This window comes from Hippocampus guttulatus, chromosome 13 (genome assembly GCF_054856545.1).
Source record: "Hippocampus guttulatus isolate MCC_2025c chromosome 13, RoL_Hgut_1.0, whole genome shotgun sequence".
NCBI lineage: Eukaryota > Metazoa > Chordata > Actinopteri > Syngnathiformes > Syngnathidae > Hippocampus > Hippocampus guttulatus.
Genome location: NC_141273.1, coordinates 10,557,446 through 10,582,340, shown reverse-complemented (window position 1 = coordinate 10,582,340; position 24,895 = coordinate 10,557,446). Strand labels below are relative to the sequence as shown.

The 24,895-nt window shown below is 43.7% G+C and overlaps 1 protein-coding gene across 2 annotated transcripts; it reads left to right on the top strand.

Annotated features, from left to right (window-relative positions):
- Positions 1 to 1,331: 1,331 nt before the first annotated feature.
- Positions 1,332 to 24,891, top strand: btbd7 (BTB (POZ) domain containing 7). 2 transcript variants are annotated; one of them, XM_086127212.1, is made up of 11 exons: positions 1,332 to 1,694; positions 7,550 to 7,787; positions 10,606 to 11,742; positions 16,360 to 16,568; positions 17,709 to 17,784; positions 18,446 to 18,606; positions 18,688 to 18,831; positions 19,172 to 19,361; positions 19,883 to 20,061; positions 20,180 to 20,245; positions 21,668 to 24,891. In XM_086127212.1, the coding sequence occupies exons 2-11, from the start codon at positions 7,706 to 7,708 to the stop codon at positions 22,436 to 22,438; spliced, it is 3,015 nt and encodes a 1,004-aa protein (XP_085983338.1). In that variant the 5' UTR covers positions 1,332 to 1,694; positions 7,550 to 7,705; the 3' UTR covers positions 22,439 to 24,891. The 2 variants fall into 2 exon arrangements, with proteins under 2 accessions (XP_085983338.1, XP_085983337.1); XM_086127211.1 differs by having other exon boundaries at positions 20,180 to 20,584.
- The last annotated feature ends 4 nt before the right edge of the window (positions 24,892 to 24,895 follow it).

Sequence of the window (24,895 nt, the reverse complement as noted above, 5' to 3'; positions counted from 1 at the left end):
ACTGCAGTTCCTGACTACATTTTTACTGTTGTTTATTGTGATTTTAAAACAGGAGGATTTTGTATGTATACAACTCTGAAATTGTGTCAAGATGGGGCAAAGTTAATTGCCCTTGGAGTCAATGATACTTTTGCCTATAATGTATGTCCTGTGTTGCCATCAGCAGGACATCCGGAGAACTACATCCCATTGCAATAAATGAATTGGCGATGAACATGTCGTCTACTAAAATAATAACCTTTGTAATGTTATCTTTAGGCGGCCCGGTGGTCGACTGGTTAGCGCATCGGCCTCACAGCGCAGAAGGTGCAGGGTTCAATTCTGGCTCTGGCCTTCCTGTGTGGAGTTTGCATGTTCTCCCCGTGCCTGCGTGGGTTTTCTCCGGGTACTCCGGTTTCCTTCGACATTCCAAAAACATGCGTGGCAGGTTAACGGAACACTCAAAATTGTCCCGAGGTGTGAGTGTGAGCGCTCATGGTAGTTTGTCTATGTGTGCCCTGCAATTAGCTGGCAACCAGTTCAGGGTGTACCCAGCCTACTGCCCGATGACAGCTGGGATAGGCTCCAGCACGCCCCACGTCATTTGTGAGGATAAGTGGATCAGGAAATTGATGGATGGATGATATCTTTCATGCGCAGGGTAGAAGAAAAATATACATTTAACATTGAAACCACACGTTTTGCCCTTCAAAACGTTGTTTGCTTCATTCAGTGCGCAAGAAGAGGTGAGAGTTGTAGAAGGACAATGCATGGCTTCTTCACTATGGCAAGGCACCTGCTCATAGTGCCCAGAATATCCAACAGTTCCTGGCAGAGAAGAACATCACCGAGCGGAAGCAACAACCCTACACACATCACCATGGGTCTGTGTTATTTTTTTCCCCCGGATTCTCCCAAAATAAAGATGATGGAGCAGCAGAGGACAACGGAAGAATCCTTAAAGGAGTGCATGAATAAGACAAGTTAAAGTTATTTGAATTGTTATGGACTAGTCGCGAGAGGGCGCTCGCCACTGCATTTTTGCGTAACCTGCGCGAGTTGACATATTGTCATAGGCAATTGACGGCGCACTGGCCAGTCACTCGTCGACGTCAAGTTAAGCTGAATGTAGAAAGAAAGCGTATTTCCAAAACAAAAGTGCACGTAAACTTCCCTTCACACAATTTGCTATTATTCGAATTCATTGTAATGCATTCTTGTAAAATATTTGATATGGGTGTTTTATAAACAGTTTTGATCGCTGACTTTTTCTTTTTCACCAGTCAAAAAAGTGGCATACATATTTGACTTTACTTTGAAAGTCATAACCGGAATCCTTATTAGATGTTGTGTGCGATCTTAAAAATGGGCAGCACTGGGCCATAACAACCACCCAAGAAGGCGTTGAGCTACTACGAAGGAAAAACGGTGCCAAAACTGAGAACGAAACCATCCAAGATTATTTCTTCGTCCCGGCTATTGTTGGCACTTGACCCGAAAGTCGTTCTAAGTGGAACCGTAGCTGCTCTCTGGCGATGAAAAGCGGACGCTGACGTCGAGTCGTGCGTAACGAGTGGAGTTGGAAAAAGAAGGTGTTGAGCTGCAGTTTTTTTCTCTTCCTCTGCCAGGGACAACTTGTGTCGGAGTGCTGCATTTTTAGTAAGAGGCGAGACGAAGACAAAGATACCAGCCACCAACGACTACCACCCACTCTGGTAACATCTTATTTGCCTTGTAACGGTTACATGACGCTTTATCAAATGCTGTTTGTGAGGAGCGGAGTCGATAGCTTACCTTTAGCCTCCTGCTCGAGTCGAGATTGGCTACTAATAACACGGCTGTGGTCGGCGGTAGTTCTCTCTTTCGTTTCTGGACAATTCTTTCGAATTCGAACCAGCTGCCGACTTGGGACGTTTGGCTTGTTACCGTTAAAGCACTTTTAAAACGAGGATTCGGCTGAGAAGCCATGGCGCCCCCCTTGACCCCCCCCCCCCCCCCCATCCTCCTCCTGTCCTCAGCCTCACAGTAGCCCACCAAGCGATCCTAGCTCGGCGTTGACGTTAAGCTAACAAAGCCACAGCGAACCATTGGATTCTGTATACTTCCACTATAATTCATTGAAATCCCTTTGTGGTCAATTTAGCTTTATCGAAGCAAATTTGTACTTTGAGGATCAGGCTACGTGTTGCTCTGCGTTGCCTGAAACGTGGGCTGTTTTAACACTATAGTTTATAATCTGATTGCTGCAGATAACAGTTTATTGCTATATTATAGTGTTAGGTTTTGTTGGGTGTTTTTTTACAACTGCCATATCACGTTATCAATAATTTATTTTAGCATCCACGTTTTCCCTTTTAAATAATGTGCCTTTGTTGTCCTGCTAATGACGAGATGTAAAACCTAAGGCCTAGGGGGCAGATCTGGCCCTCTGTGCAATTATATGTGGTTCTGGTTCTCAGGCAGACAATATTGAGCAAGGAACTAAAGTGTGAAGTAAAGTTGTTGAAGCCACACACCTATGCCATGTCCACAATGAAATGGGTTAAGTACTGTATATCTGCATGTAAAAAAAAAAAAAACATTTCTACCTTCTATATTCTGTCCACGCAGCACAAGCATTTTGGAAGCCCACATACGATCATTTTTGTAAACAGGTTCCAGAGTGAGTGAATTTGACAATGCTGCCCTTGTGTTACCATGTGTGCATCTTTCCTGAGATACTGACATGGTAAATCCACCAACATCACAAATAAGAATGGGGGATCACTGTGTTGTTCACCTTGGCGGTGTTTTCGGTTTTCTTTCCAAAGCAGAAATTCTACCTTGTTTTCAGTTCACACAAATGTTTTCTTTCTTGCGTGCTTAGAATTCCCCACTATTATTGTGAGTATGTTTAATCCACATGCCTTTTATTCTCTGGTTTTTGTGACCTCTTGTGGCATTATTACAACACCACTTCAGTCTGACATATGCAGTATGCGGTACTACAATGTTTCAGTATCTTTGTGTGGATATACACATTTCTTGAGACACCTTTCTGTTTATAGGTAGCTCCTTAAAAAAAACTAAATAGATCTGGCTCGTTTTTTCTTTTGCCCGCTCGCCAGAAGAAAATCTGTTATTTCATTCTAATTATGACGTGTTCCTGTTTACACAAGAGAAAAGCAGTTTTACATTTCTTCCCTTAACGCAACTGTTGTGACCCAAAAAGTGAACTAAAAAAGACTAAGGTATGTACCGAACTGTTATTTTTAGTGCGGTGTTCCACCCCCAGTGATTATACATTTGTGGTATAACCAGCCCCCTGATGGCTCCCATTACTACGATGTGGCCCACGATGACAACAAATTTGAAGCCCCTTTTCCAACGTCGTCGTGAACAATTATTTCCATAGTTGTGTCAACCTCTGCTGAATGTGCGACTGTTGCTGTCATCTATGTAAAGTGGCCTGGTTCCTAAAGCACACACACATTGGATAATCCCGCGACTATGCTCAACATTCAGCATGTATTGGCGGATAAAGTAGAGTGAGTGTTTGTTGAGGGGCGGAAAGGTGATTTTAAATCACATGTCAACATGGAGCTTCTCCTTCTGACCAGGTTAAGCTTTTGAGTCAGCAATTTAGGGCCCTTAAATGACGTGTCATCATTGGAATGACATGCTCAGAAGTCTATGGCAGGCATAAAAGCCTGTGTTCGCTTGCAAGTACTTGCCCCGGAGCTTTTGAAAGAGTCAGACTTTGGCCCGACTGAAATATTTTTATTGTGCAGCGAGGACTAAAGATGACTGGTGCCTTAAAAGAAGTATGCATTGTTTTTTGGAAGTGTCTTTCATTCCCAGGACATTGGCTTACAAACAGTCAGGTCATTTGAGTAAGACTTTTCCTGTTGTTCAAGGCTGGACGGTACACTGCAATGTTCAAGTGAGAGCATTCTAAATTTTTGCTCTCAAGTGGCACCAATGAAAAATCCACATGGAATCACATACCCTTAGATTGGAATCAAGCCTCAAGTTCAAATTTAGAGTTGCGTGAAAACGAACCAAAACTAAAATTGAAAAAAAAAACATTCTTGTTAACAAAATGAAATAAAAAGTGCTTTAACCCTGGTGCAACAACATTGACACACATTAAATAAATTCAGATCAGATTTTGATCCACATTTGGAAGAGGCCTGGCGTTTTGATGCGAGAGATGCAATTCTCTGTGTTGAGTTTCTGTTTATGCTACCCTGTCTCATTTCAATTGGGCCCAAATAATTGTGTCACTTGAACTGTCTCTCCTTGTAGTGATGACATCAGTTTACCTTTATGAATGACACACCAAGGACAAATGCAAAACAATACCCATCAGAATGACAGAATATCATGAGTTCCAGCCTGCAGTTTGAATGGAAATCAGATGACACTATCCGCAAGTCTAGCGGTGCTTGACCCAATGTAATCCACTGGCTGCCCACCATGAGTCATCACTCTGGACACACCGCATTTGCTTCGCTCTCTTGTCTGCGTGTGTGTGTGTGTGTGTGTGTGTGTGTGTGTGTGTGTGTGTGTGTGTGTGTGTGCACGCGCGCATGTGTGTTTATTCTAGCTGCTTCTAATTCCCTCCGTTTCCTGTAGCTCTTATGATGACAGAGCCTGCCATCAGTCAGATGGCCCAATTCACTGGTGTACTGTCTGACCTAATTGGCAAATATGGCCCACAGATGCATAAGCCGTTCTGCTTGAATCAAATGTCGTTGACAATCCTTTCATGTCAAGTGTCCCATCATTAGGGATGGGAATTTGACTGGAATTCCTTGATCGAATACGGTGACAATGAACAACGAAACATTCTTATTTCTAATGGGATTGGAAAATCTCTTGGCATGTTATAAACTCATTTTCCCATGCCAGTGTTTGTTGAGCAGAATAGTTGCTCCCTGAGCGGCGCAGGTTTGCTAGTGTTTGTGCATGTTGCGAATGTTGTGATGATCCATACCGCCTCGCAGTTGTGGCAGGTCAAGAAGCTGATTCGACGGCATGATTATTGCACAGGTGAAGCCTACTACACTTTGTCTGACGGATTCAATTTATGTGATATGTGGATTCAACAAATGTGTTGCCTGTGAAATTGAATTCAGTTTTGTCATTAGTCACAGTTTGGTTTTTAATGGTTTTTTTGTGCCTTAAATTAAACTAGTATTTTGAAACTGCATTTTCTATTTCCTTGGGTAGTCTCTGTGTCATATTAAAATCGGTTTGATGAACTGAAACCTTTTGTATGTGATAAATACGCAAAGAACACAGAAATATGGAAAAGGGCAACTACGAATGACTATTTCATAGCACTGTAGGCTCTGGGTGAGGATAAGCGGTATAGAAAATGGATGGATGGATGAGCTCAGGATCATTCTACTGTGGTTATGTATTTAAGTCAACTGGTTAAAAGGGGGATTACCTGCATCAAGTCTAATTTGAAATCCTAATTCCTCCTGAATTTTTTGGGTAATTTTAGATGAGGAAGAAGAGCTGGAAAATACCTCTTGGTCTAGTAGGGGAAATCCACATGAATGATTGATAGTCACTTGACTCCCATTTAAATAATACATCAATCGTGTCCTTGTAGCATTTATTTTTGTTGGAATTATTCACTCGGGGGGGAGTGGCTCATTTTTGTTGAAAGGATTCAGAGGAGTGCAGCAAGGTGAGTGCCTAAAAAGGTTGCACATGTCCATATGTGTGGAGGGGGGCAGGGAGTGTCTGCTGTCATCTCTCATTAGGGGCATGTGGTCCAGCTTTGCCTACCCGCAACTCCTCTGCTCTTCTATGGCACTGCCCTTGCGTCGCTCCGTGTCAAGGCTCAGCGTGGCCACAACACCGTTTCAGTCTTCAACGCGGGAAAAGCGTCCTAATTCTCATCTTGATAGAACATGTCAGGGGGCCGCTTTTTGTTTAATGGTGTGAGCCAGCTCTTGTGAAGAACAGTCGCTGCGTTCGACGGCGCTCGAACATTTCTTCTGCACTGCAGTGCAAATTAAATTTGCTTCACTCGTTCGTGAGTTAAAGATGGCAGTGTTGAATGTATTTCAGTTGTTGGTTGATTTGTTTTATCCTCCTTTGAGAACCCCCCCGCCCCACACACACACACACACACGCTTTTGTAAACAATATGTTTATCTCACGGGCTTCCGCATCTCCATATTCAAATTCAGTTTCTAATTTTGTCCAATGTATTCCCTCTGAAGATATTTCAAGCAGCCTGATGAAATAAAGATCAATCGATGTTTTTGTCAGAGCCTTCCACTATGACTGCATGTTGAATCGTGTGAAGGAATCAAAGAGTGTACACCGTCCGCAGCGGAACGCTCCGGACGTGTTGGGCGTCTCGCTACTCCACAGGTGCTGACACAGTGGAGAATTTCTATGGCAGCCTGAGATAAAACACATCCTCTATCAGTCCGGTTCTCGATGTGATCTCACTGCGGAATCCTTAATTGCTGTCTGTTGACAGTAATTATGTTTGTAATGAAGTATACTTGGGCAACGTTGCAGATGTTGCGAATGCCTTTAGAATTGAAGCAGCAGTCTTTGGAGGTATAAAGCGACTGGTAATTGACCCTAGCAGTAAAAATAGCATTTCACAGATGACAATAGTTAGCAGCCAGGTAGAGGTGTGTGTGTGCTCTGGATGAAAAATTATATCCTGAAACGGGTAATTCTATATCTACATACAACAAGTTGTATCACAATATCGTGTTTTGTTCGTTAAAACAATTGAAATTAATGGCAGTATTCTGAGACCTTGTCTCTGTTTATTTATAAAAGAGCGATTTATCATTTTATTTTAATATATGTAGACTACACAATGGTACACAGCGTACAACCTAAGAACTATTTTGCAATGTCCAATAACACTGACCCCAGTCTGCTGTTATTATTGATTAAAAAAAATGCTTTTCAGCAAAGCCCTGATAGATACAAACTATATTAATATTATTACAACCAGCTGTCTGTCTTACTTGTTCGTAGTTGAATGTCTACTGTCGAGAAATAGGATAACGTGCTTTGAGGGAAATGTCTGATTCTGATTAAGGTAATCCCTTTTTTTTTTTACCGCCCAACAAACCAAAAGACACCACACATGCAAAACTAAACTGTACTATTGCTAATTGCATCATTAGTAAGTTGCAAATTGTTTCTGGTTTTGTTATAATGATGCTTTTTGATTTTTTTTTTTGATGATTTCTAATGCTTGGATCAGAAAGGTCTTTTCGTGCATTGTTGACTCTCTTTGCAACACTTATGTTGAGGTCATCATGTCTTTTAAATACCTTTTTAATCACAAATTTTAGCATTTAAATAGATCAATGCAGCTGAAAGGGGATGAAAGATAATATTAAATGTCCCCTTGTTCAGGCTCCTGAACATTGACAATTGTATCCCTTATCTCTTCCAACTGTCAGCTAATTTTGTTGTTCTCCCTGCCTGTGTGTTGACTCTGCTCCTTTTTAAACTCAATCATCTTCATGGATGAAAGCGTCTTCCTCACTTCTGTCTCCTCCTTTCTCCTCTCTCGTCTTCCTTCTTTCAGATGTTTTAGACATGGCAGGCGGGGCCCGGGGCTCTGGGAACTCTTCAGAGGATCCGTGTCGGACACGTGACTGAGGACTGAAGGGAGCGCCACCGCCTGAGCAGAATGACTCAGCAAGAGGGGGGACCCCCACGTAGCAAGTGAAGAGACGTGAGAATGGGTGCCAATGGATCCAGCTATCCGCACTCATGCTCCCCGCGTATAGGAGCCAATGCACAGACGCAGCAGACCTTTATTGGTAAATATAATGCGCATACTGTAAAATTTTTCAGTACAGTTTCTGCATGCAGCGGAACATTATTGGTCTAACACAACGGGTTCTGGGATGGTGGTTGGCATCGTATTTCACAATTATTATTCCCCTAGGAAACAATGGTAACGGATATAGTCAGGTTTTTCAACTTGTAAAATTTGCAGGGTGTTTGAATTTGGTGGTTTTGCTCTGTTTTCAGTGTTAAAACATTTGTTTTATAGTCGATGCGTTTTTTTGGATCAATATTTTTTATTACATACTTGAATATGCCACATGATCCCCATCTCTTTTAAATAATTCAGGATTGCTACCAACCCGTTTACAACTATAACCACACATGTAACCTGATTCCCTCAGACAAAGACCATTGTTTTGTTTTTCCGCCGCCAGCTGTCAAATGTTCCCCAAGATCCTGGATTATCCTTGTCGTCGGAGTTGTTCAACTAAATAAGATTCGATGATGGATGAGAACTTCACATTTCTGCCATGACCACCGGCTCATGGTTAAAGTTTGTAGTTTCCTGCTGGAGGTCATTGCATAGTATTTCTCTTGTAAACATTAATATTCTCAATGACCTCCTTTCTCCTCCTTCCAGTTACAAAAGATGTATTGAGAGTAACTTTACTTTTATTTCATTTTGTTAGACTCCACTCAAGCCGTGTTTCCGTCAAGCAACACACAGCCTCTGATTCAAAATTATGCAGTCATTACCTCTGGATGAGGATCATTTAAATGTGTAGTTTTGGACGAAAAAAGGCAAATTACACACACTCACACACACACACCACTCTTTTTTTAAATTGAAAATTTCACCCTTCCAGCTTTAAGAATCACTAAACAAAAGCAACAAAGAAAATTGTTGGTCATTCCATTTTTATTAAGTAAAGGGGGGGAAAAAAATTACCGGTACTCAATTCTGAGTTAAAAAAAAATGGACTCAACTTCTAATTTTCAGTTGTAAAACAAATACATGAACAAAATGGGATGGATGTAAAAGCGAAGCGTCAAATTTCCACAGTCATTGATGATATGCGGCTACATGTCGGAAAGGCCCCCAGTGGCATGGCAGTCTTTCTATCTTCGATAAATGCACGTTTACATCGAGGTTTTCCCACACTTTTCTGACTCCGTCAATCAAAAAGGTGCTGGACGATTATATCATTTTTCGACATGATCATGCATCTTGCAATATAGCAAACCTTTAAATCCTTCAGGAGCAGTGATGCCATCATTTTGACCAGCGGTTGTAGTCGATAAAAGTATGCGAAAACATTTTTAGCATTTTCATCATGATCTCTTGACTGAACCACATTTCCACTACGATATAGTCACTCAAGAAGGGTGCTATGCACGCATGCAGTGGACAATCATAACAGTACACGCAAATGGCAACATGGGATGCCCAGAGCAACCAACACTCAAGTGCAACATGTTGTCTTGTGTTTACTGTGGTGTATTCCTTTTTTTTTTTTTTTGTTCGACCTACTGGAATGTTACATTTTAAAGTCACCATATTTTCCATGTTGCCTATAATAAGGAATAAGGAAACCTTTTATTCGCCTCACAATGGAAAAATTCCCAATTTACAGCAGCAAAGTTATGAAAAGAAGAAAGTAGAAGAACAAAAAGTATAGTAGCTGCTGTAAAGGCAGCCACTCTCGCGGCGCCATCTTGAAGTCATAGTAACATAATAACAAAGAAAAATACACACTGTAATTGAAACGCCAACCACATCAGAGTTTGTCATTCCCATCTTTACTATCGTGTGTTAAACCAAACTCGATCACTGTGGAAATGAGGTTCTCGACTTTGAAGTCTTGCTCGTTTGGGCCATCACACAATGACAATTGCTATTTAGAAGGACTTTTTGATGTGTGTCTTATGTTGCGTTTGAGGTCCCTGCTGACAATTAAGAAGGAACCCATTATCATTGTAATTGTGCAATGCTGAAATCCCCTTTTGCCTAAGGCCTGCAATTTTTGGCTCAGCTTGATCCTGCTGAGGTTCACATCAGGAAAACCCTGTTTAGTACTCAATGAAGTTGCTCACTGAGGCTCGTCTGGCTTACAGATGATTCTTTGCATTCTAGTTATTACTCTTTGGCTTATACTGATTGATATTGATAAGAGGATGGGAAAAGAGGATCTCCGTGGCAGAGCTTCCTGAGACATACAAGTCCCCTCTCTTGAGAACTGCCAATAGTTTGAATGATGCATCATCGGTGCTCAATTGGACTGATAATTGTAGAGTTTTACACAGAGGTGAAAGTGCCCGACATTATGTTTTCTGCAAATAACATAATTTCGGGGGCAAATCACCCAGTGGGTTTAATCAAGTTGATTTTGATTTCAATGAAACTTGCTGGGATTTGGGAGCTACGGGCCACTGAATTTTACTACGTTCGACAAAAAGGGGCATGGCCGTCGTCTTTTGAACACTTATACCTCAGTAACTATTGTGTCAATCCTTTAGAAGATAGGTGCATATTTTAGTAATTTTACATTTGTACTGTACCTGTAGTTTGACCTTGAAGTTCACCTTGTGGATCGTGTGACATTTTTCATGAAATGTCATCTCTGACTCGAAAATATATAAATGCTTCAGAGATGCATTTTTGTTTTGTTTAACAACAGTAAGGAGTCAAAAGGTGATGCACGACTGCCTTTCTAACTTCAGAGCAAAAAAACAGTTTGATGTGTCATCTTTAATCCAACAATGCACCTCAGATTCACTGTTTGGTATTACCGTATATGTTGAGTGTAAACTGAAGCTCAAGGGGATTTGGTTGTGTGTTCCTTCTAGGGACCTCGTCCTACTCGCAGCAGGGATACGCCTGGGAGTCGAAGCTTTACAGCCTGGAACATGGCCATGAGCGGCCCGCCGACAGGAAGAAGAAAACCCTTGGGTTGGCCACCCTTAAACGGCGGTTCATCAAACGGAGAAAGTCCAGTCGCTCGGCCGATCATGCCCGGCAGATGCGTGAGCTGCTGTCCGGGTGGGACGTCCGAGACACGAACGCCCTGGTGGAGGAATACGAAGGTACGGCGGCGCTCAAGGAGTTGAGCTTCCAGGCCAGCCTTGCGCGGGCTGAGGCACCAAGTTTGCCTCGGGATCTGGCTGCCCTTTATCAGCATAAATACTGCACTGACGTGGACCTCATCTTCCAAGGGACTTGTTTCCCAGCGCATCGAGCCATTTTGGCTGCTCGCTGCCCCTTCTTCAAGACTCTGCTGTCCTCATCCCCCGGCTACGGAGCGGAAGTCCACATGGATATTGAGACAGCAGGCATCGATGTGCCCATGTTTTCCGCACTGCTGCACTACTTGTACACGGGAGAGTTTGGCGTGAGCAGCGCAGAGGATTCGAGGCTGCAGAATGTGGACATGCTGGTGCAGCTCAGCGAGGAGTTTGGCACACCCAATTCCCTAGAAGCAGATATGAAGGGCTTGTTTGACTACATGTGCTACTATGATGCCCTCTTGAGTTTCTCTTCAGACTTTGAAATGGTCGAGAGTTTCAATGAGCGAGGCGCTGGAGCGCCAGCTGCCGTCTCAGGAGGCGGTGGAGGGCCAGGCACCCCGGATGAGGATCTTCGAGCTCATAAGGCTATCCTCTCTGCACGCTCCCCTTTCTTTAGAAACCTCTTGCAGAGGCGCATACGTACAGGAGAGGAAATGACCGAACGCACGCTGCAGACTCCGACCCGTATTGTGCTCGACGAATCCATCATGCCGCGCAAATATGTGCAGGTGATTCTCCACTGCATGTACACAGACGTGGTGGAGCTGGGACTGGTTCTGCGTGGTAGCCCCTCGGCAGGCAGCCTTGGGGAGGTCCAAGCCTTGGTGTCGGGAGGCCGGGGAGCCAGCACGCGCACGGAAGAAGCCATGGAGCTCTACCATATCGCTTTATTCCTGGAGTTCAGTATGCTGGCACAGGGTAAGTCATTATGATCCCATTAACAGCCCACATGTACACAAATTAATAATGCATGGTTAAGCCAATATGCCATTAACCACTCATGAGTTAGAATCATTTGTTTGCTGTATTTCATCTTAACTGTTTTGTTAAAAAAATAGCTCTCCGGCCTAACTTTTATTGGTATCTCAAGCATGCATGCATTCAGGGGTTCTTCCACTCCAGTTAATATTCCACCCTTCAAGGCAGATTAATCACATGTTAAAATATTCCAAGTGTGACTTCTGCTGCCCAGACTGCTGTACAGCTTGCCATCTAAGGTCAGAGGTGTTCAACTTGCAGCAGCGTGGAGCCGAATGAAGAATATAGGCTTTAAGAATTGCCTCATTGCGTGGGTATTAATGTGGTATTTTGTTGTCATACAGTACACAAGATTTCAATTGCTTTACTTTATAGTCTTCTATTCAGCATGAAAATCCGTCCGTGCCCTGGCAAATTTTATGTCTTCCTCCCCAAGACAGCTTCCACCTCAGCTCCTTCACAATGAGAAAAGTCATTTGAGGTGATTCTACACCTGTTATCCAATGCACTATATTATTGCCTTATTTCAACTCCTGTCTTTGGTGCAAATTAATATTGCAACAGTACCACAGCTATTGCAGATCGTCGAAACGACATGACAGCTTTTTTTATCTTGGGAGTGGAAGTTAAATTTGTCTTTTTAAGTAGAAGCTGCGAAGGCAATGTAACTTCTTACATAATGGGCTCTACAAGCTCATTTATGCCTGGGTGAAATATTTTAAAAACAGAGTTTGCTCAAATCTGTCGACGAGTGGTGTGATGTAAACAAACGCAGTCAGCTGATCACACACCAGCTCTCGCCCTGGAGATGTGCTGTCGCTGTCACTCTGACAGCTTTGCCAGAGAGCAAGCAAATGGTGCCATCCAACACAGTTCCGTCAATTCAAGGGGTATTTTTGTCTTGCCTACCCTCCCCCTCCCACTGAGCTGTGCGGCACTAATCAGTTCCCATGAAATTTCAGTGAAGAATGCGGTGCGATAGTTGAGGTTCATCTGATGTCATCCTGTCCAAGTTGTCAGTCTTGTCTGCTTCGCAGCTTCCTGTTATTCTCAAATTGAAATTCCACAACTTTCCCAACAGCCCCGAATGCTGTAAGATGTCATTTTAAATGCCTTTACTGTCTGTGGCTTGACTATAAAACGAATGGTGGCAGCTGACAGGGCAACAGCGTGATTCTGACTTTCTCCATTACGCTCCAACTTTCTCCTCAGCTGCTGTCTATCGAGTCAGTGTCAGAATTATTACATAGCTGAGTGGCAGCTTGGATTGGACTGCACCCACTGTGCTATGGCTTTAGAAAGCTATCAAGAGCAATCAGAAGTCTGACTTAAAATTTACACTCGGCTTCAGCTCAATGTGCTCTACAAATTATACACTGCAATCTTGCTGATGGACACTAAGAACTGTTATTTTCTTAGAGGACTGACAGTCACGAGTCTGTAAAGTTTCAGCAAGTTGCAAAAAAAAAAAGACCGCCATCAACCAAAACCTTTGTGGGCCTCTTTAGAATTTGGTATTTTTTCTTGGGTACATTCCTTTTTGAGGAAGGTGACCAGGAACTACATGGATGAAAGGTTGTTCCAATCCTAAAAATGCTTAGGAAAAGTGCCTCGATGCAAACTTTAACCCACCTTCAGCATAGGGAACGTTTACGCTTTACAGCAGCAATACTTAAAGCAACAGGCCTATGATAAAGTTGACCGACTTTATGCAAAGACGCTCAAGAGTACAGGAACAAAAGATTAAAAAAACAACAAAAACAAAAACAAAAACGCCTATGGAATTGGTGCTCCATATGTGTCTTCGCCCATAACTGCTCTATGTGTGGATGTGAGAACTTGAAGGTTTTGGAATGAAAGGGGACTGTCACTGGAGGTGTGCTGATGTAGCCTTTTTTTTTTTGCTCTGCCAGATGTCATAGTGACAAATGTCAGGCCAGGCAGTTTGCGTAAAAAGGAATACTTTGGCTGTTAAACCAGGCCAAAGCAGTTGGAGGTTTCAGTGGAGCACAGCTCTCTTAAGGAGGCAGCAGAGAACTTTATTTCAGGAGGCAGATGAGAAGAATATCCTCTCATCTGTCACGCTGTCATCGCCATCCCGTGCTCCTCATTGGCATCCCGCTGCTGTCTGTGAGAGCCAGCGGCATGGAGGTGTTTCTGCAGAAGGCCAACGTCATCATTCGTCTTTATCCTTCAGACATCTGTCCCTTTATGATTTCCACCTCAACTAGCTATCAGGCAATATTAAAAGCCTTATTAATTTTTCAAGTGCCCTGCAGAGAAAAGCAGTGCGGTTTTGTTCTTCGCTTTCCTTCGCCCTCGCTGACCATCGAGCCTCTTGCTTGTGGTTGCAGCCTGATTCATTCAAAGCGCCATTGCTGGAGTGATCCACGCACATGATTTACATCCACGGGCTTGTTTACTAGCCGTCAGCTGCGGTTTGCATTTAAAGTGATTTTTAGCCGTTGGAGGCTCCACTCACATGGGGCGCTGCATAATAAGTAAGGTTTCATCCATCGAAGTGGCTCAATTGTACAACAATTTTGTAGGGTTACAAACTGTGGAGAGTTCACACGGACTAAAACAGCAAATTTTAATTTCCAGCTCATAATAAAAGCGCTGTCTCTTTAGATAGGAGGCTGCTCTGAATTTGAATGGGTGACTGTGGAGCAAAGCTGTTGTCTTCAAGTGTTTACTTTTGTGCATGTGTGGCCAAGGATGCACAGAGCTCAACGACAGAAGAAGATAGACGGCAGAGAATGCTGTCAAAGATGGAGACGCAGCTGGCGGGGAACCTAGAATAGTCATTTAGTTTATCACCGACGAAAAGGCAAAGTGCCATTGCTTATTGTTTTGCTTTTCCAAACTATTCTGGGTTTTCCCCGCTTCCTTCTAAACATCTGTTACTGTAACTTACTGATAAAACGAAAGACGCCTTAAGCGCGACAGCTTATCCATTCAATTTGCATTTGAAACGACGGCTGAGGTTTTTTATTTGTATTTTTTTAAATTTAGAAATACATTTCAAATGTGTGCCCCTGGAGAACTTAAAGCATAGGTATACTATGGGGACAAAAGTACAGTATTGCACAAGAACTGAAAGGGAAAAAAATACAGAAGAACTTTCAAAGTCAAACATCCTTCCCCCCCCCCCCCCCCCCCAGCAAACCGATAAACCTCCAAGGTGTTTGCATTTCAAGACTACATATTTTGCCTCTAATAATTTGGCCATCACTATTTGAACAGTGCCTTATATAATATTTTGGCATCCTTAGTGAACAATTTAGTTTATTTATGTTTGGAATGCAAGAAGAAGCCAGAGTTCCTGGATAATATCCTCGCAAGCATGGTGGAGAGCTTGCAAACGCCACACAGGAAGGCCAGAGGCCCGTTTTAAACTCTGAAACGCTCGCCTGTGACAGCATTGTTAACCACTACCTCACGATGATCCCCATAACTTAACTTGGGATGTTTTTCTTGCTTGACATTTGCGATGTTGATAATTGTTCTGAATCGGGTACAAATATTTTCTTTGAAAATGCCAATTGGGGTTGGTTCCTTCAACCTGATTACAAGGCACCAAAAAATGTTGAAGAACGCACTGTGTTCCGGAGAAATTGCGTGGGATGGGTTTTTTTCCCTCCACCCATCCCCCCACCGTTGGAAAAATTCAACATTTTGGGGAATGTTTTTGTGTGAATTCGCATATAGAAAATCTGGTCAAATTAGAGTTAAAACGATATTAACATCAATATTTCTCTACGTTCTCTTTGACCCTTTAATTCTGTCTTCTACTCGGGGAACCGTACTCCACTTGGCTGATAAGTTTATGTTAAAAATATCCACCAAGTGCTCGTATGGGCCAAAATTCTTACCCATCAATGGGTGGAAATTTCAAATGCCCACTCTTAACCTAAAATCTCAACTCGCGCAATTGGGACATTTTGGGTGAGAAGCACCAGTGAATTATTTTCTCTTAAATGTGTTTGTTTTGAGGATTTTACAAGCAAGTGCACATTCCACTTTTTTTTTTTTAAATTCCCTAAAAATAATGGAGGAGAGATGATCAACAATACTTTTGTCCATTGTCGTTTTTGACATCAGTGGCCTGCCATCATGTGTGCCATTTTAAGATCACCTCTGGAAATGTCATCAAATCCCGCCTGTGTGTGTGTGTGTTTTCCCCCCTCCTCAATGTATGTTTCATCCATGCACACATTTACTCAGGCACCCAAGTTTATTCATGATGTTTTAAGAAAAGGCAAAATCAAGCTCTCAAGGCATTTCTGCGGGTCGTCGTGTTGCTGAGTTAAACCACTGCCTGCTGTTCTGGTATGTGCTCTGATTTAAGAAACAGCAAGGAGAATGTGGAGGTTAGTTGAAAGAGACTCCCTGAGTGTGTGAACGTGAGAGGGGGGGGAAATGCTGGCGTGTGCCTTGCGAATGGCTTTCCGTATTCAAATGCTTTTTGTGAAAATCGTCTTGAATCAAAGCTTTGAATTTGTTGAATGTCAAAACCTGTCTCACTGGCTTTCTTGTCACATTGTCGCCCCACAGGTTGTGAGGACATTATCGTGGAAAGCTTGTCTCTCGACTCACTGGTGCCCATCCTCAAGTGGAGCTCGCAACCCTATGGCTCCAAGTGGGTACACAGGCAGGCCATGCACTTCCTCTGCGAGGAGTTCAGTCAGGTTGTCACCTCCGATGTTCTCTATGAGCTCGGCAAGGAGCACTTTCTCAGCGCAATCCAGTCAGACTACCTACAGGTGAGCAAGCTGAGCCGTGCCGGTGCCGCCGTCTGTTTTGTCTTCTTTTACAGCTGCCTCAAATTTTGGCCAATGCATTCAGAGTTCTGTGTCGAGGCGGAGAGTGGGCAGCACAAATACTGACTTGACACCAGTTAATATTTTCCTATGCAACACAGCTTTGGCGCCATGTTATGAAATCTTGGGATGTTACGGAAGAAACATAAAAATATGCAAATAGATGAGTTTTTCAGAGAACCTATGATTTTTTTTATTTTATTCTTTGTACTGAATAGCTGACGATGGAGGTTCCATAGAAAGAAATGCAAAGAGGTGAATTTGTGAATAGTGAACCACAAATACGCCGGAATTTACGGTTTAGCCATTTTTTCCATGGTTCCTCAATTTCCTGGGGCTCAACAAATATTTGGACAACGTGACATAATTCTAAATGCAAACACAATTTTTAACATTTGATGAAAACCTTCAGGTTTACAGCTCACCAAATTCCTCCCTAGAAGTGCTTTGCCAAGTCTTTCTTTGCAGTCATCTTCAGACTTTTTAAAAGCGAATAATTAAATCTTCTGATCTCAATCCATGATGCTTTCATGTTACTGAGAACGAAAGAAACAGGACTTGGATATTTCAAATGTCCAAATCATTTCAGATATGAAAATTTAGGTAGTCCACAATAAATGGCTACACTCCTATCACATCTTTCTTTTGGTTTAAAATCCACCGTGGTGATGTATGTGCACAAAATAGTACAATCTCCATCCTCATCCAAATAGTTGCGGGTACATTCGTGAGTGATTTGCTGCTCACTATTATACCCCTTCCAGCGTTGAGTGCCGCATTTGCAAAGTAAAATAGCTTTTGTGCTGTCATCAGTTGTGCCAGGCTACTTCGGCCTGCGGCCAGACAGTTGAGGTGAAATGTTGAAATCTAACTACACAAGCCAACCTGGCCTGCAGCTTGCTGGAACACTGTCCAAACATGTTGCCCTGTCACCTTATCCTCATTTAACTGCTGGTTTTTTTTTCCCCCCTGACAATATCTGACCTCCTTGTCCTGATAATTATGTTGTCCCCCCCCCCCCCCCCCCTGCTCCTTCTGCTCCTCCTCCTCTCCCCTTTCGCTGTGTCTTCATCTCATTTGCAGGCCAGTGAGCAGGACATTCTCAAGTATGTTGTTAAGTGGGGCGAGCAGCAGCTTATTAAGAGGATGGCAGACAGGGGTAAGATAATACACTCTATAATTATGCTCTGAGCACAGCCGCCAATGATTCGAAGGTCATTTCAAAATTACTACTGCCTCCAAAATATACTTAAAAGCAGATCAACCACTGGCCGAATTTGAACCTAAAAGAGCAGCGCTTAACTGAACGTTTGTCACCTGTCAAATTACGGTGGTGCTGCCATTTTCTTTCCTTGGATTTAGCGAATTATAATTCTCCATGGGCTGTGGCGATCCTTGATAAGCATAACAAGTGAATAATTAATCGATTGAGATTTGACAGACATAATGGTTGGACCTTTTAAAATTGAATTTTCCATGTTAAATTCAAATGGTTGCTCATCTTGATCAGTTCCAAAACATATTTGAAGCAAATTCCATTCACATTAGGTACAGTTTGTCACGTTTCTGTATGTTTTTTTAAGTTCGAGCTATTTGAATTATGTGAACTATTTTATTTTAATATACTTTTTTTTTGTATAATTCTGATATTTTAAAGATGTCATCAATCTGTGGATGCTCATCAAAATATAATGTGAACAGGCATGCAATTAATCCCAAAATGATTCATCCCCTGGCCAAAATCAGACTTGAATTTGTGGGGAAAGCTTTGATGGGCAGCATGGTTTGAAATGTGGCTGTCCATTTTCACATTTGCGCAGAGCCCAATCTGTTAAGCGGCACAGCCCACAGCGTCAACAAACGTGGAGTGAAGAGGAGAGACCTCGACGTGGAGGAGCTTAAGGACATCCTTTCCCCGCTCCTGCCCTTCATTCGAACCGAGCACATTTTGCCTCCGCACAGCGATGTCCTCTCCGACGCGGTTAGCGCTCCTTCGCTACCTTTTCTGACCAGTTTCCGCGTGCTGCGTCATGGCGGTCTGACTCCCTGCTCTCATTCACAGCTCAAGCGAGGCTTGATTAGCACTCCTCCGTCAGATATGTTGCCAACAGCCGAGGGGGGGAAGGCCAATGCTTGGTTGAGGCAGAAGAACGCCGGCATCTATGTGCGTCCCCGCCTTTTCTCTCCTTACGTGGAAGAGGCAAAGGTAGGACACTGATTGATTGGGATGTCAGATGATGGCACACACTGTCGACCTGTGAGACCGAATGGTGTTGAATGAAAAAACATCTGATTGTTTGTTTGGTGTTAGTTCAAGCAGACTTGTTTGTCTATCGCTGTGAGTGAGATGACATTTTATGACCAATTTATGCAGGTAATTCCAAAGGATTCACATCACGTTTTCTTGCAATTGTATGCTCGCTCAAAAATGTAATTCTATTTCTGAACGTGCCAACAGCCTGGATAGATTCATGACAAGCTTTTCCTTCAAGTGTGAAACGTTAGCACACTCTTTTGAAAGCAAGCTCCCATTTCTCTCTCCTCAGTTGGTGCTGGATGAAATGATGGTGGAGCAAACTGACCTGGTGCGTTTGCGACTTGTGCGCATGTCCAACGTCCCAGACACCCTCTACATGGTCAACAACGCTGTGCCGCAGTGCTGTCACATGGTTAACCATCAGCAGATGACCCTTAACTCGGTCGCTGCTCCATCAGTTGTAGCCAATGAAATCCCAGGTGAGGTCTTTGACGGAGATGTTGAAATTTCTCTATTCCTTGTTCCCTTTCAGGTCACGACGGGCCTCCCGTTTATGGCAGTAGGTTCATTCCAGACACACCTGCAATATGGCAATCTACTATTTAATAAAAACTTCTTTTTTTTAAGTTTCACTCCTGACAGATGCGTTAAACATTTTTGAACCTAATTGAACCACACGTTTTAAACTTAAGGTAAATTTGAACCCAAAGGTTGCAAGCTTTCAATGTAAATAAAATTTGCTGCGACTGAGGCTTTCCTTTTCCTACATGCGACGGACGGCATTACAGTAAATAAAGATACAGTATTGACAATTTTTTTTTTTACCAATACTACCACTGAAATCTGCGTTATATAATGTGGTCGTAAATGATAAACTGCGGGTAAGCACTAGAGTCTGACGGGATTCATTTCTTGAGTTGCCTCAGAACACATACTCGCAGTTTTCAATCATGATTACATTTCATGTTTTTGCATTTTAATTCTGATTTCCGTCTTGCAGTCCCGCAGCTCTCAGTGGTGAAGGAGATGATCCGGAGGCTGCAGGAACTGAGACACACGGAGCAAGTGCAGCGAGCGTACGCCCTCAACTGCGGCGAGGGCGCCACCGTCAGTTACGAGCTGCAGTTGCGAGTGCTCCGGGAGTTCGGTTTGGCTGACGGAGCCACCGAACTTCTACAGGTTAGGAGGGGAAAGCAAGGGGGAAGAATGGGGAAGGACTGTAGAATTTCAAGCAGATAAAAGCCCAGGTGGCACAACTGTTTCGTTTTGTATTTTTAATGAAATGTTATCTTTTTAGAACCCGTACAAGTTCTTTCCCGACGAACGATTCGGAGATGAGAGTCCAATTCTGGCTCTGCGCCAGGTGGGTCGATGTCGAGTAAACAGCAGCCCGGCCATGGATAGCATGTTCACAGAGTTGGAAGGTGTAGCGGGCTTCCACCTGCCGCTGCCTCCCCCGCCTCCCCCTTACCATCCCCCTGCTACACCCAGCCACGCTCAGCTCAAAGGCGCCTGGCGACCCCGCGTTCCCATGCCGACCCCCACCCGTTCCTTCTCCTACCCCTGCAACCGCACCCTTAGCCAGCGCCATGCGGCGGCCAAGCATGGCGGCTCGGACTTCTCCTCTGTGCCCAGACCCCAGCCCCCAGACTGCACCGAAGCGCAAGCTATGGGCCGATCCTTGCTATCTGAACAGCAAGCGGTGAGTGTGTCTGTTGTCTGTTCTGTCTTTGGGTCTTTGAGCTGTGCATTAAGGCGGGGCTTCCCAACCTTTTGGACTACAAGTGACCAGTTAGTATGAAGGGCATAGGGCCCTATTTTGGTACACAGATGCCTGCGCGCTTGGTGTAGAAACAGGTTTAAGTTCATTTTCGTGTCAAGGAACAGGGCTGCCCAAGGCACTTGCAGCAAAACTGCTGTTGGCCACAGCTCTTACCCAGACACCTCCTCATCCACTATACATAGGACATTTCTATACATTTTATACAAGTGATCTGTTTTTTGTGTTCAAGTGCAGGACACTTCCAGTGTGTTTTAAAAGTGCCTTCAGATAAGTTATTGGGAGAGATTGGGAGGAGTAAAGCTATAGAATTTTTTTTTATATGGATTATATAACTGCACATTTTACATTTCGCATTTTCACCTTTTGGGGTTGGTCTGAAACTATATGGGGGCTCACTTTGAAGATGCAAAAATTATTTATGATCAAATTGTTAACAACTATTTTGATTATGAATCATTTAGAGACATTGTTTTAATTTAAAATTATTATATTATATATAATAAATATTCTCAGGCTGCTGCAGTCCTTCATGAAAGCTTGACTGATTGTCTTGGTGTTTCATCCAAATTTGACACGAGCAAACATCTGCCTATAATTTGGAAAACAATGATCGACATTTTTGCCTATTTTCTCACATCCTGTGAACCACACTAGGAAGTGGATCATAGTCAAGTTATGTTTGAGCATTTTCTTCGCTTCGTCAATTTAAGATAATGTCCTGTATTCATTGAATATATATATTTTTTTATATTACCTAGCCCTTGTTCACTGTACATGATTTTATTTGATGACTCTAAAGTGTTTATTTGAAAAAAAATAGGTGAAACATTTCAAAACATGTTTCAAAGTAGTTATTACTCAACCCAGCACTCCCCACTCTCTTAGGCTGGTCAGTGGGCCGCATGTTGGGAACTCCTGTCTTTAATGTCTTGACTTGTTCATGTTTGGATCATGATAAGCACTTTTAAAAGGTAGTATCACAAAACACGTCTTCTGTTTCAGATGGGCAGGGAACCCGTTATGAGGGAATTCATGCCCGACATCGCGCTGGGCGTCTCGGTCATGTCGCTGAGGGAGCAGCACATAGCAGAGATGGACCGTGAAAGCCCTCACAGCCCCATGGGGCCCCCGGGTCTTCATCTGCCCCATGGGCCCTGCCCCTCCGTCCGCCACAGTCACAACCACGGCCCTGGGCACGGACACTCCTGCAAAAGACACGCCCCTGAGCCCAAGCTGGAGATGCAAGCGGAGTTTCCCGACCTGTACGACTTCTCCCGTCGACCTTCATCTCCGGCCCCCGCGCACACTCTGTCCACGTTCGCAGGACCGGACCTCTACAGCCACAGCTGCGCCCCATCGGGACCCTTTACACCCACTTACATTACGGACTCTCAGTCCCAGGGCCAAGCGCAGGGACGGACTGGCCCGGACCCACTACGGCTGGATGTCCTCGGGATGACCCCCCAGAGGCATGATGCCGTTAACCCCTCGGGGCCGCAGCCCAGGATGGGACACGCGCAGAGGGGCCGCTCAAACGAGACCGACCTGACTCACGGATTGGGCCACCTGCGCTCGCCCAGCGGAAACATGGACGTCTACGAGGACAGAATGGCCGGACCTCGAGATGCCCCGGAGGAGATGGTTCTTGCTGTGGAGTCATCTGGCCCGGGGCCCCTTCAGCAGCCTCACAGGAACAGTGTCAGCGAGGACATGGCCAGAGACCGCAGGTCACCCAGCAAGCCTGACTACCCGTACAAAAAATCTGCACTTTAACCCCAGCAATTGAGTTGGGAAAAGGGAATGACTGACAGCTCATTTTATTGAATGGCCAAGCACTAAATGTGTGTGTGTGTGTGGGGGGGGGGGGGGTGTTCAGCAGAAGCATGGGGAAAGGTGATTGCTATCTATAGGAAGTTCTTATTGTCCTACCTCTGCCACTTGACTCCATCCATCACACAGAGTTGAAGGCCAAAGTGTCCCATTTCGAGGTCACTTGGCCGGATGGATCCGTGTGCCGATTTGTTGGTTGGGTCAGTCCCTTAATGTAGCTCAGTCGTCAAGTGGTTGTCAGACAGGCGCCGTTCATGTTGATGAGTGTCAGATTGTAGGATAGGATTGTCCATTTATGAAAAGCCACACAGCCTGGAGGAGAGAATTGTGATAAAAATCATATGGAAATGTCGGCTTGTCTTCTACCAGTGGTTCTCTGTAGCATCCCGTGCAACTAGTCGAAGTAGCCACGTCCAAACAATCAGAGTGACTTGATTGCAGGCTATTACAATAGTATGGTCTTCTCGCGGTTAATACCGTCTTTCCTACAAGTATATTATTTAGGTTTCTTTTCAGGTGACAGCCTAGAAAACCTTCTGCATCCTCTCATCAATCGATCCGTTCTACACCGCTTATCCTCGCGAGGGACACGGGTGAGCCGGAGCCTATCCCATCTGACTTTGGGCGAGAGGCGAGGTACGCCCTAGACTGTTCGCAAGCCAACTGCACATATAGACAACCATTCACACTCGCATTCTCACCTGGAGACAAAACGGAGTCTTCAATTAAGGCAAGAAGCAGCCCAGGAGCCCAGATTTGAACACTCCGCCTCAGCTGTTGTATAGAAAGAAACCTAAACGGTAGCAGGCGTGTCTTCTTGCAACGTAAACACACACACACGCACACACCAAGGTGTGGTGACAATCTCAGTACTGTATTCGCACATTTTCAGCCTGGTGTCTTTATACATATCAGGAGGAAGACAGCAGGCTGTGTGCTTGCGCTCCTTCCTCCTCCTAATCTAATAGCATCAAGTAGTCAAATCTTGAAGCCTTAACCAGTACTCTGAATATTCCATTTCAGCTACCTTCAAACTCAGTTTTCTCTAATGATGTCATTCTATCGCAAACCCCTTGTGAATTCACTTTTAACAGTGTTGCCCTATCTTAATGAAGAAAAGGTTCATATACAGCCAATTGAAAAAATGTTTCACATACAGTATATACATACCAACACACACTTTGTGTAAGTGAAAGCTGGGCCTGTTGAGTTGATCACCAAGGTATTCTGTTTTATGAATAACAGGTGAACAAGTAAGATAATTGCATATTCTGCCATCTAGTGGAAGAGCATTTAATTGTTCTGTCATTGTACACATTCCCGGCATAGTTGAACAAGGATACATGTTTTGTTGTCAAGAAGTGAAACTGGATATGTGGTCGGGAATCACTGAACTAAGTGACTGGATGGACAACCATCTGGCCACCATCTCGCTGGCCTCGCGCAGTCAGCGGTCATACTGTTCAATGAAGTGCTGTGGCCAAAAGTGCTGCAGCTGCTTGTAGCTCCAAAACCATGCAAGTCCACGACTGAAGCTCACATGCCTGCATGAGAGTCATTGTTTTAAGGGGAAAAGGAACATGTTGGAACAAAAGGAATCCTTGCATTGACGTGAAGAAAGGTCGCTGGCTCATGTCGCTCCAGTGGAAAAATTGTACATAACCAAATCAAGCGCCACTTGTTTCTGGTTTCGATTACATTGAAGTGGTCGTTGTGTTCATGTGACAGTGTAAGTTGGTCCTGTCATGAAAGCTCGCTGCGAATGTGCTCTTAAGATTGTGTCTCAGAGTTATTTCCTTTGTAAATGTTCTCCACTTTGGGCAATTTGCTTACTATTGTCGGTGGTGTAAATTATCCTTTTTTTTTTTTGCGTGAATCTGAAGATTGCCAATGCAGAATAAATCACCTTTTTTGTCATCTGAGGTGGGGGGTGAAAAACACTAAACCTTTCTCGATTCCTCGCTATACATGTTGTGTTGTAGTTGACTATTCCAAGAGGACGTTCCGTTGACTAAAAGTGGTTGTTTTACTCTTTGCTGTAGAGAGGTCAGTGCCTTCCCTGCCTGCAGTTGGGTTTTTATTGGAGACCTTGATGTCTATGCAAGCTCTTTTCTACCAGCTTACCAGCCTGCATCAGATAGTTGTAGCTCCCTTTTGTGTACATAGATGTTATTTAGCACCTTTGGTTGTCTTTTTTTTTTTTTTGTAGTTGAATCATCTGAAACGTTGTGTTGGATCCTCACAGGTACATCGTACTTGTATGAGATCTTAGCAATCGATGTTTGTAGACTAATTATGTTGCATTTAGTTTCAGTGAATCTATTTTTCTACTGGCGCCTCAAAAGGTGTGCAACAGTGGTCCTGAAAAATAAACTGGTTTGATATTATGAAATGAACTTG

Bases quoted from the DNA above. Each gene is read 5' to 3' on its own strand.
- btbd7 (XM_086127211.1), top strand. From the start codon at position 7,706: ATGGGTGCCAATGGATCCAGCTATCCGCACTCATGCTCCCCGCGTATA. The intron at 16,569-17,708 runs GTGAGCAAGCTG...TCTCATTTGCAG, and splicing joins TCCAGTCAGACTACCTACAG to GCCAGTGAGCAGGACATTCT. The intron at 20,062-20,179 runs GTTAGGAGGGGA...TTATCTTTTTAG, and splicing joins GAGCCACCGAACTTCTACAG to AACCCGTACAAGTTCTTTCC.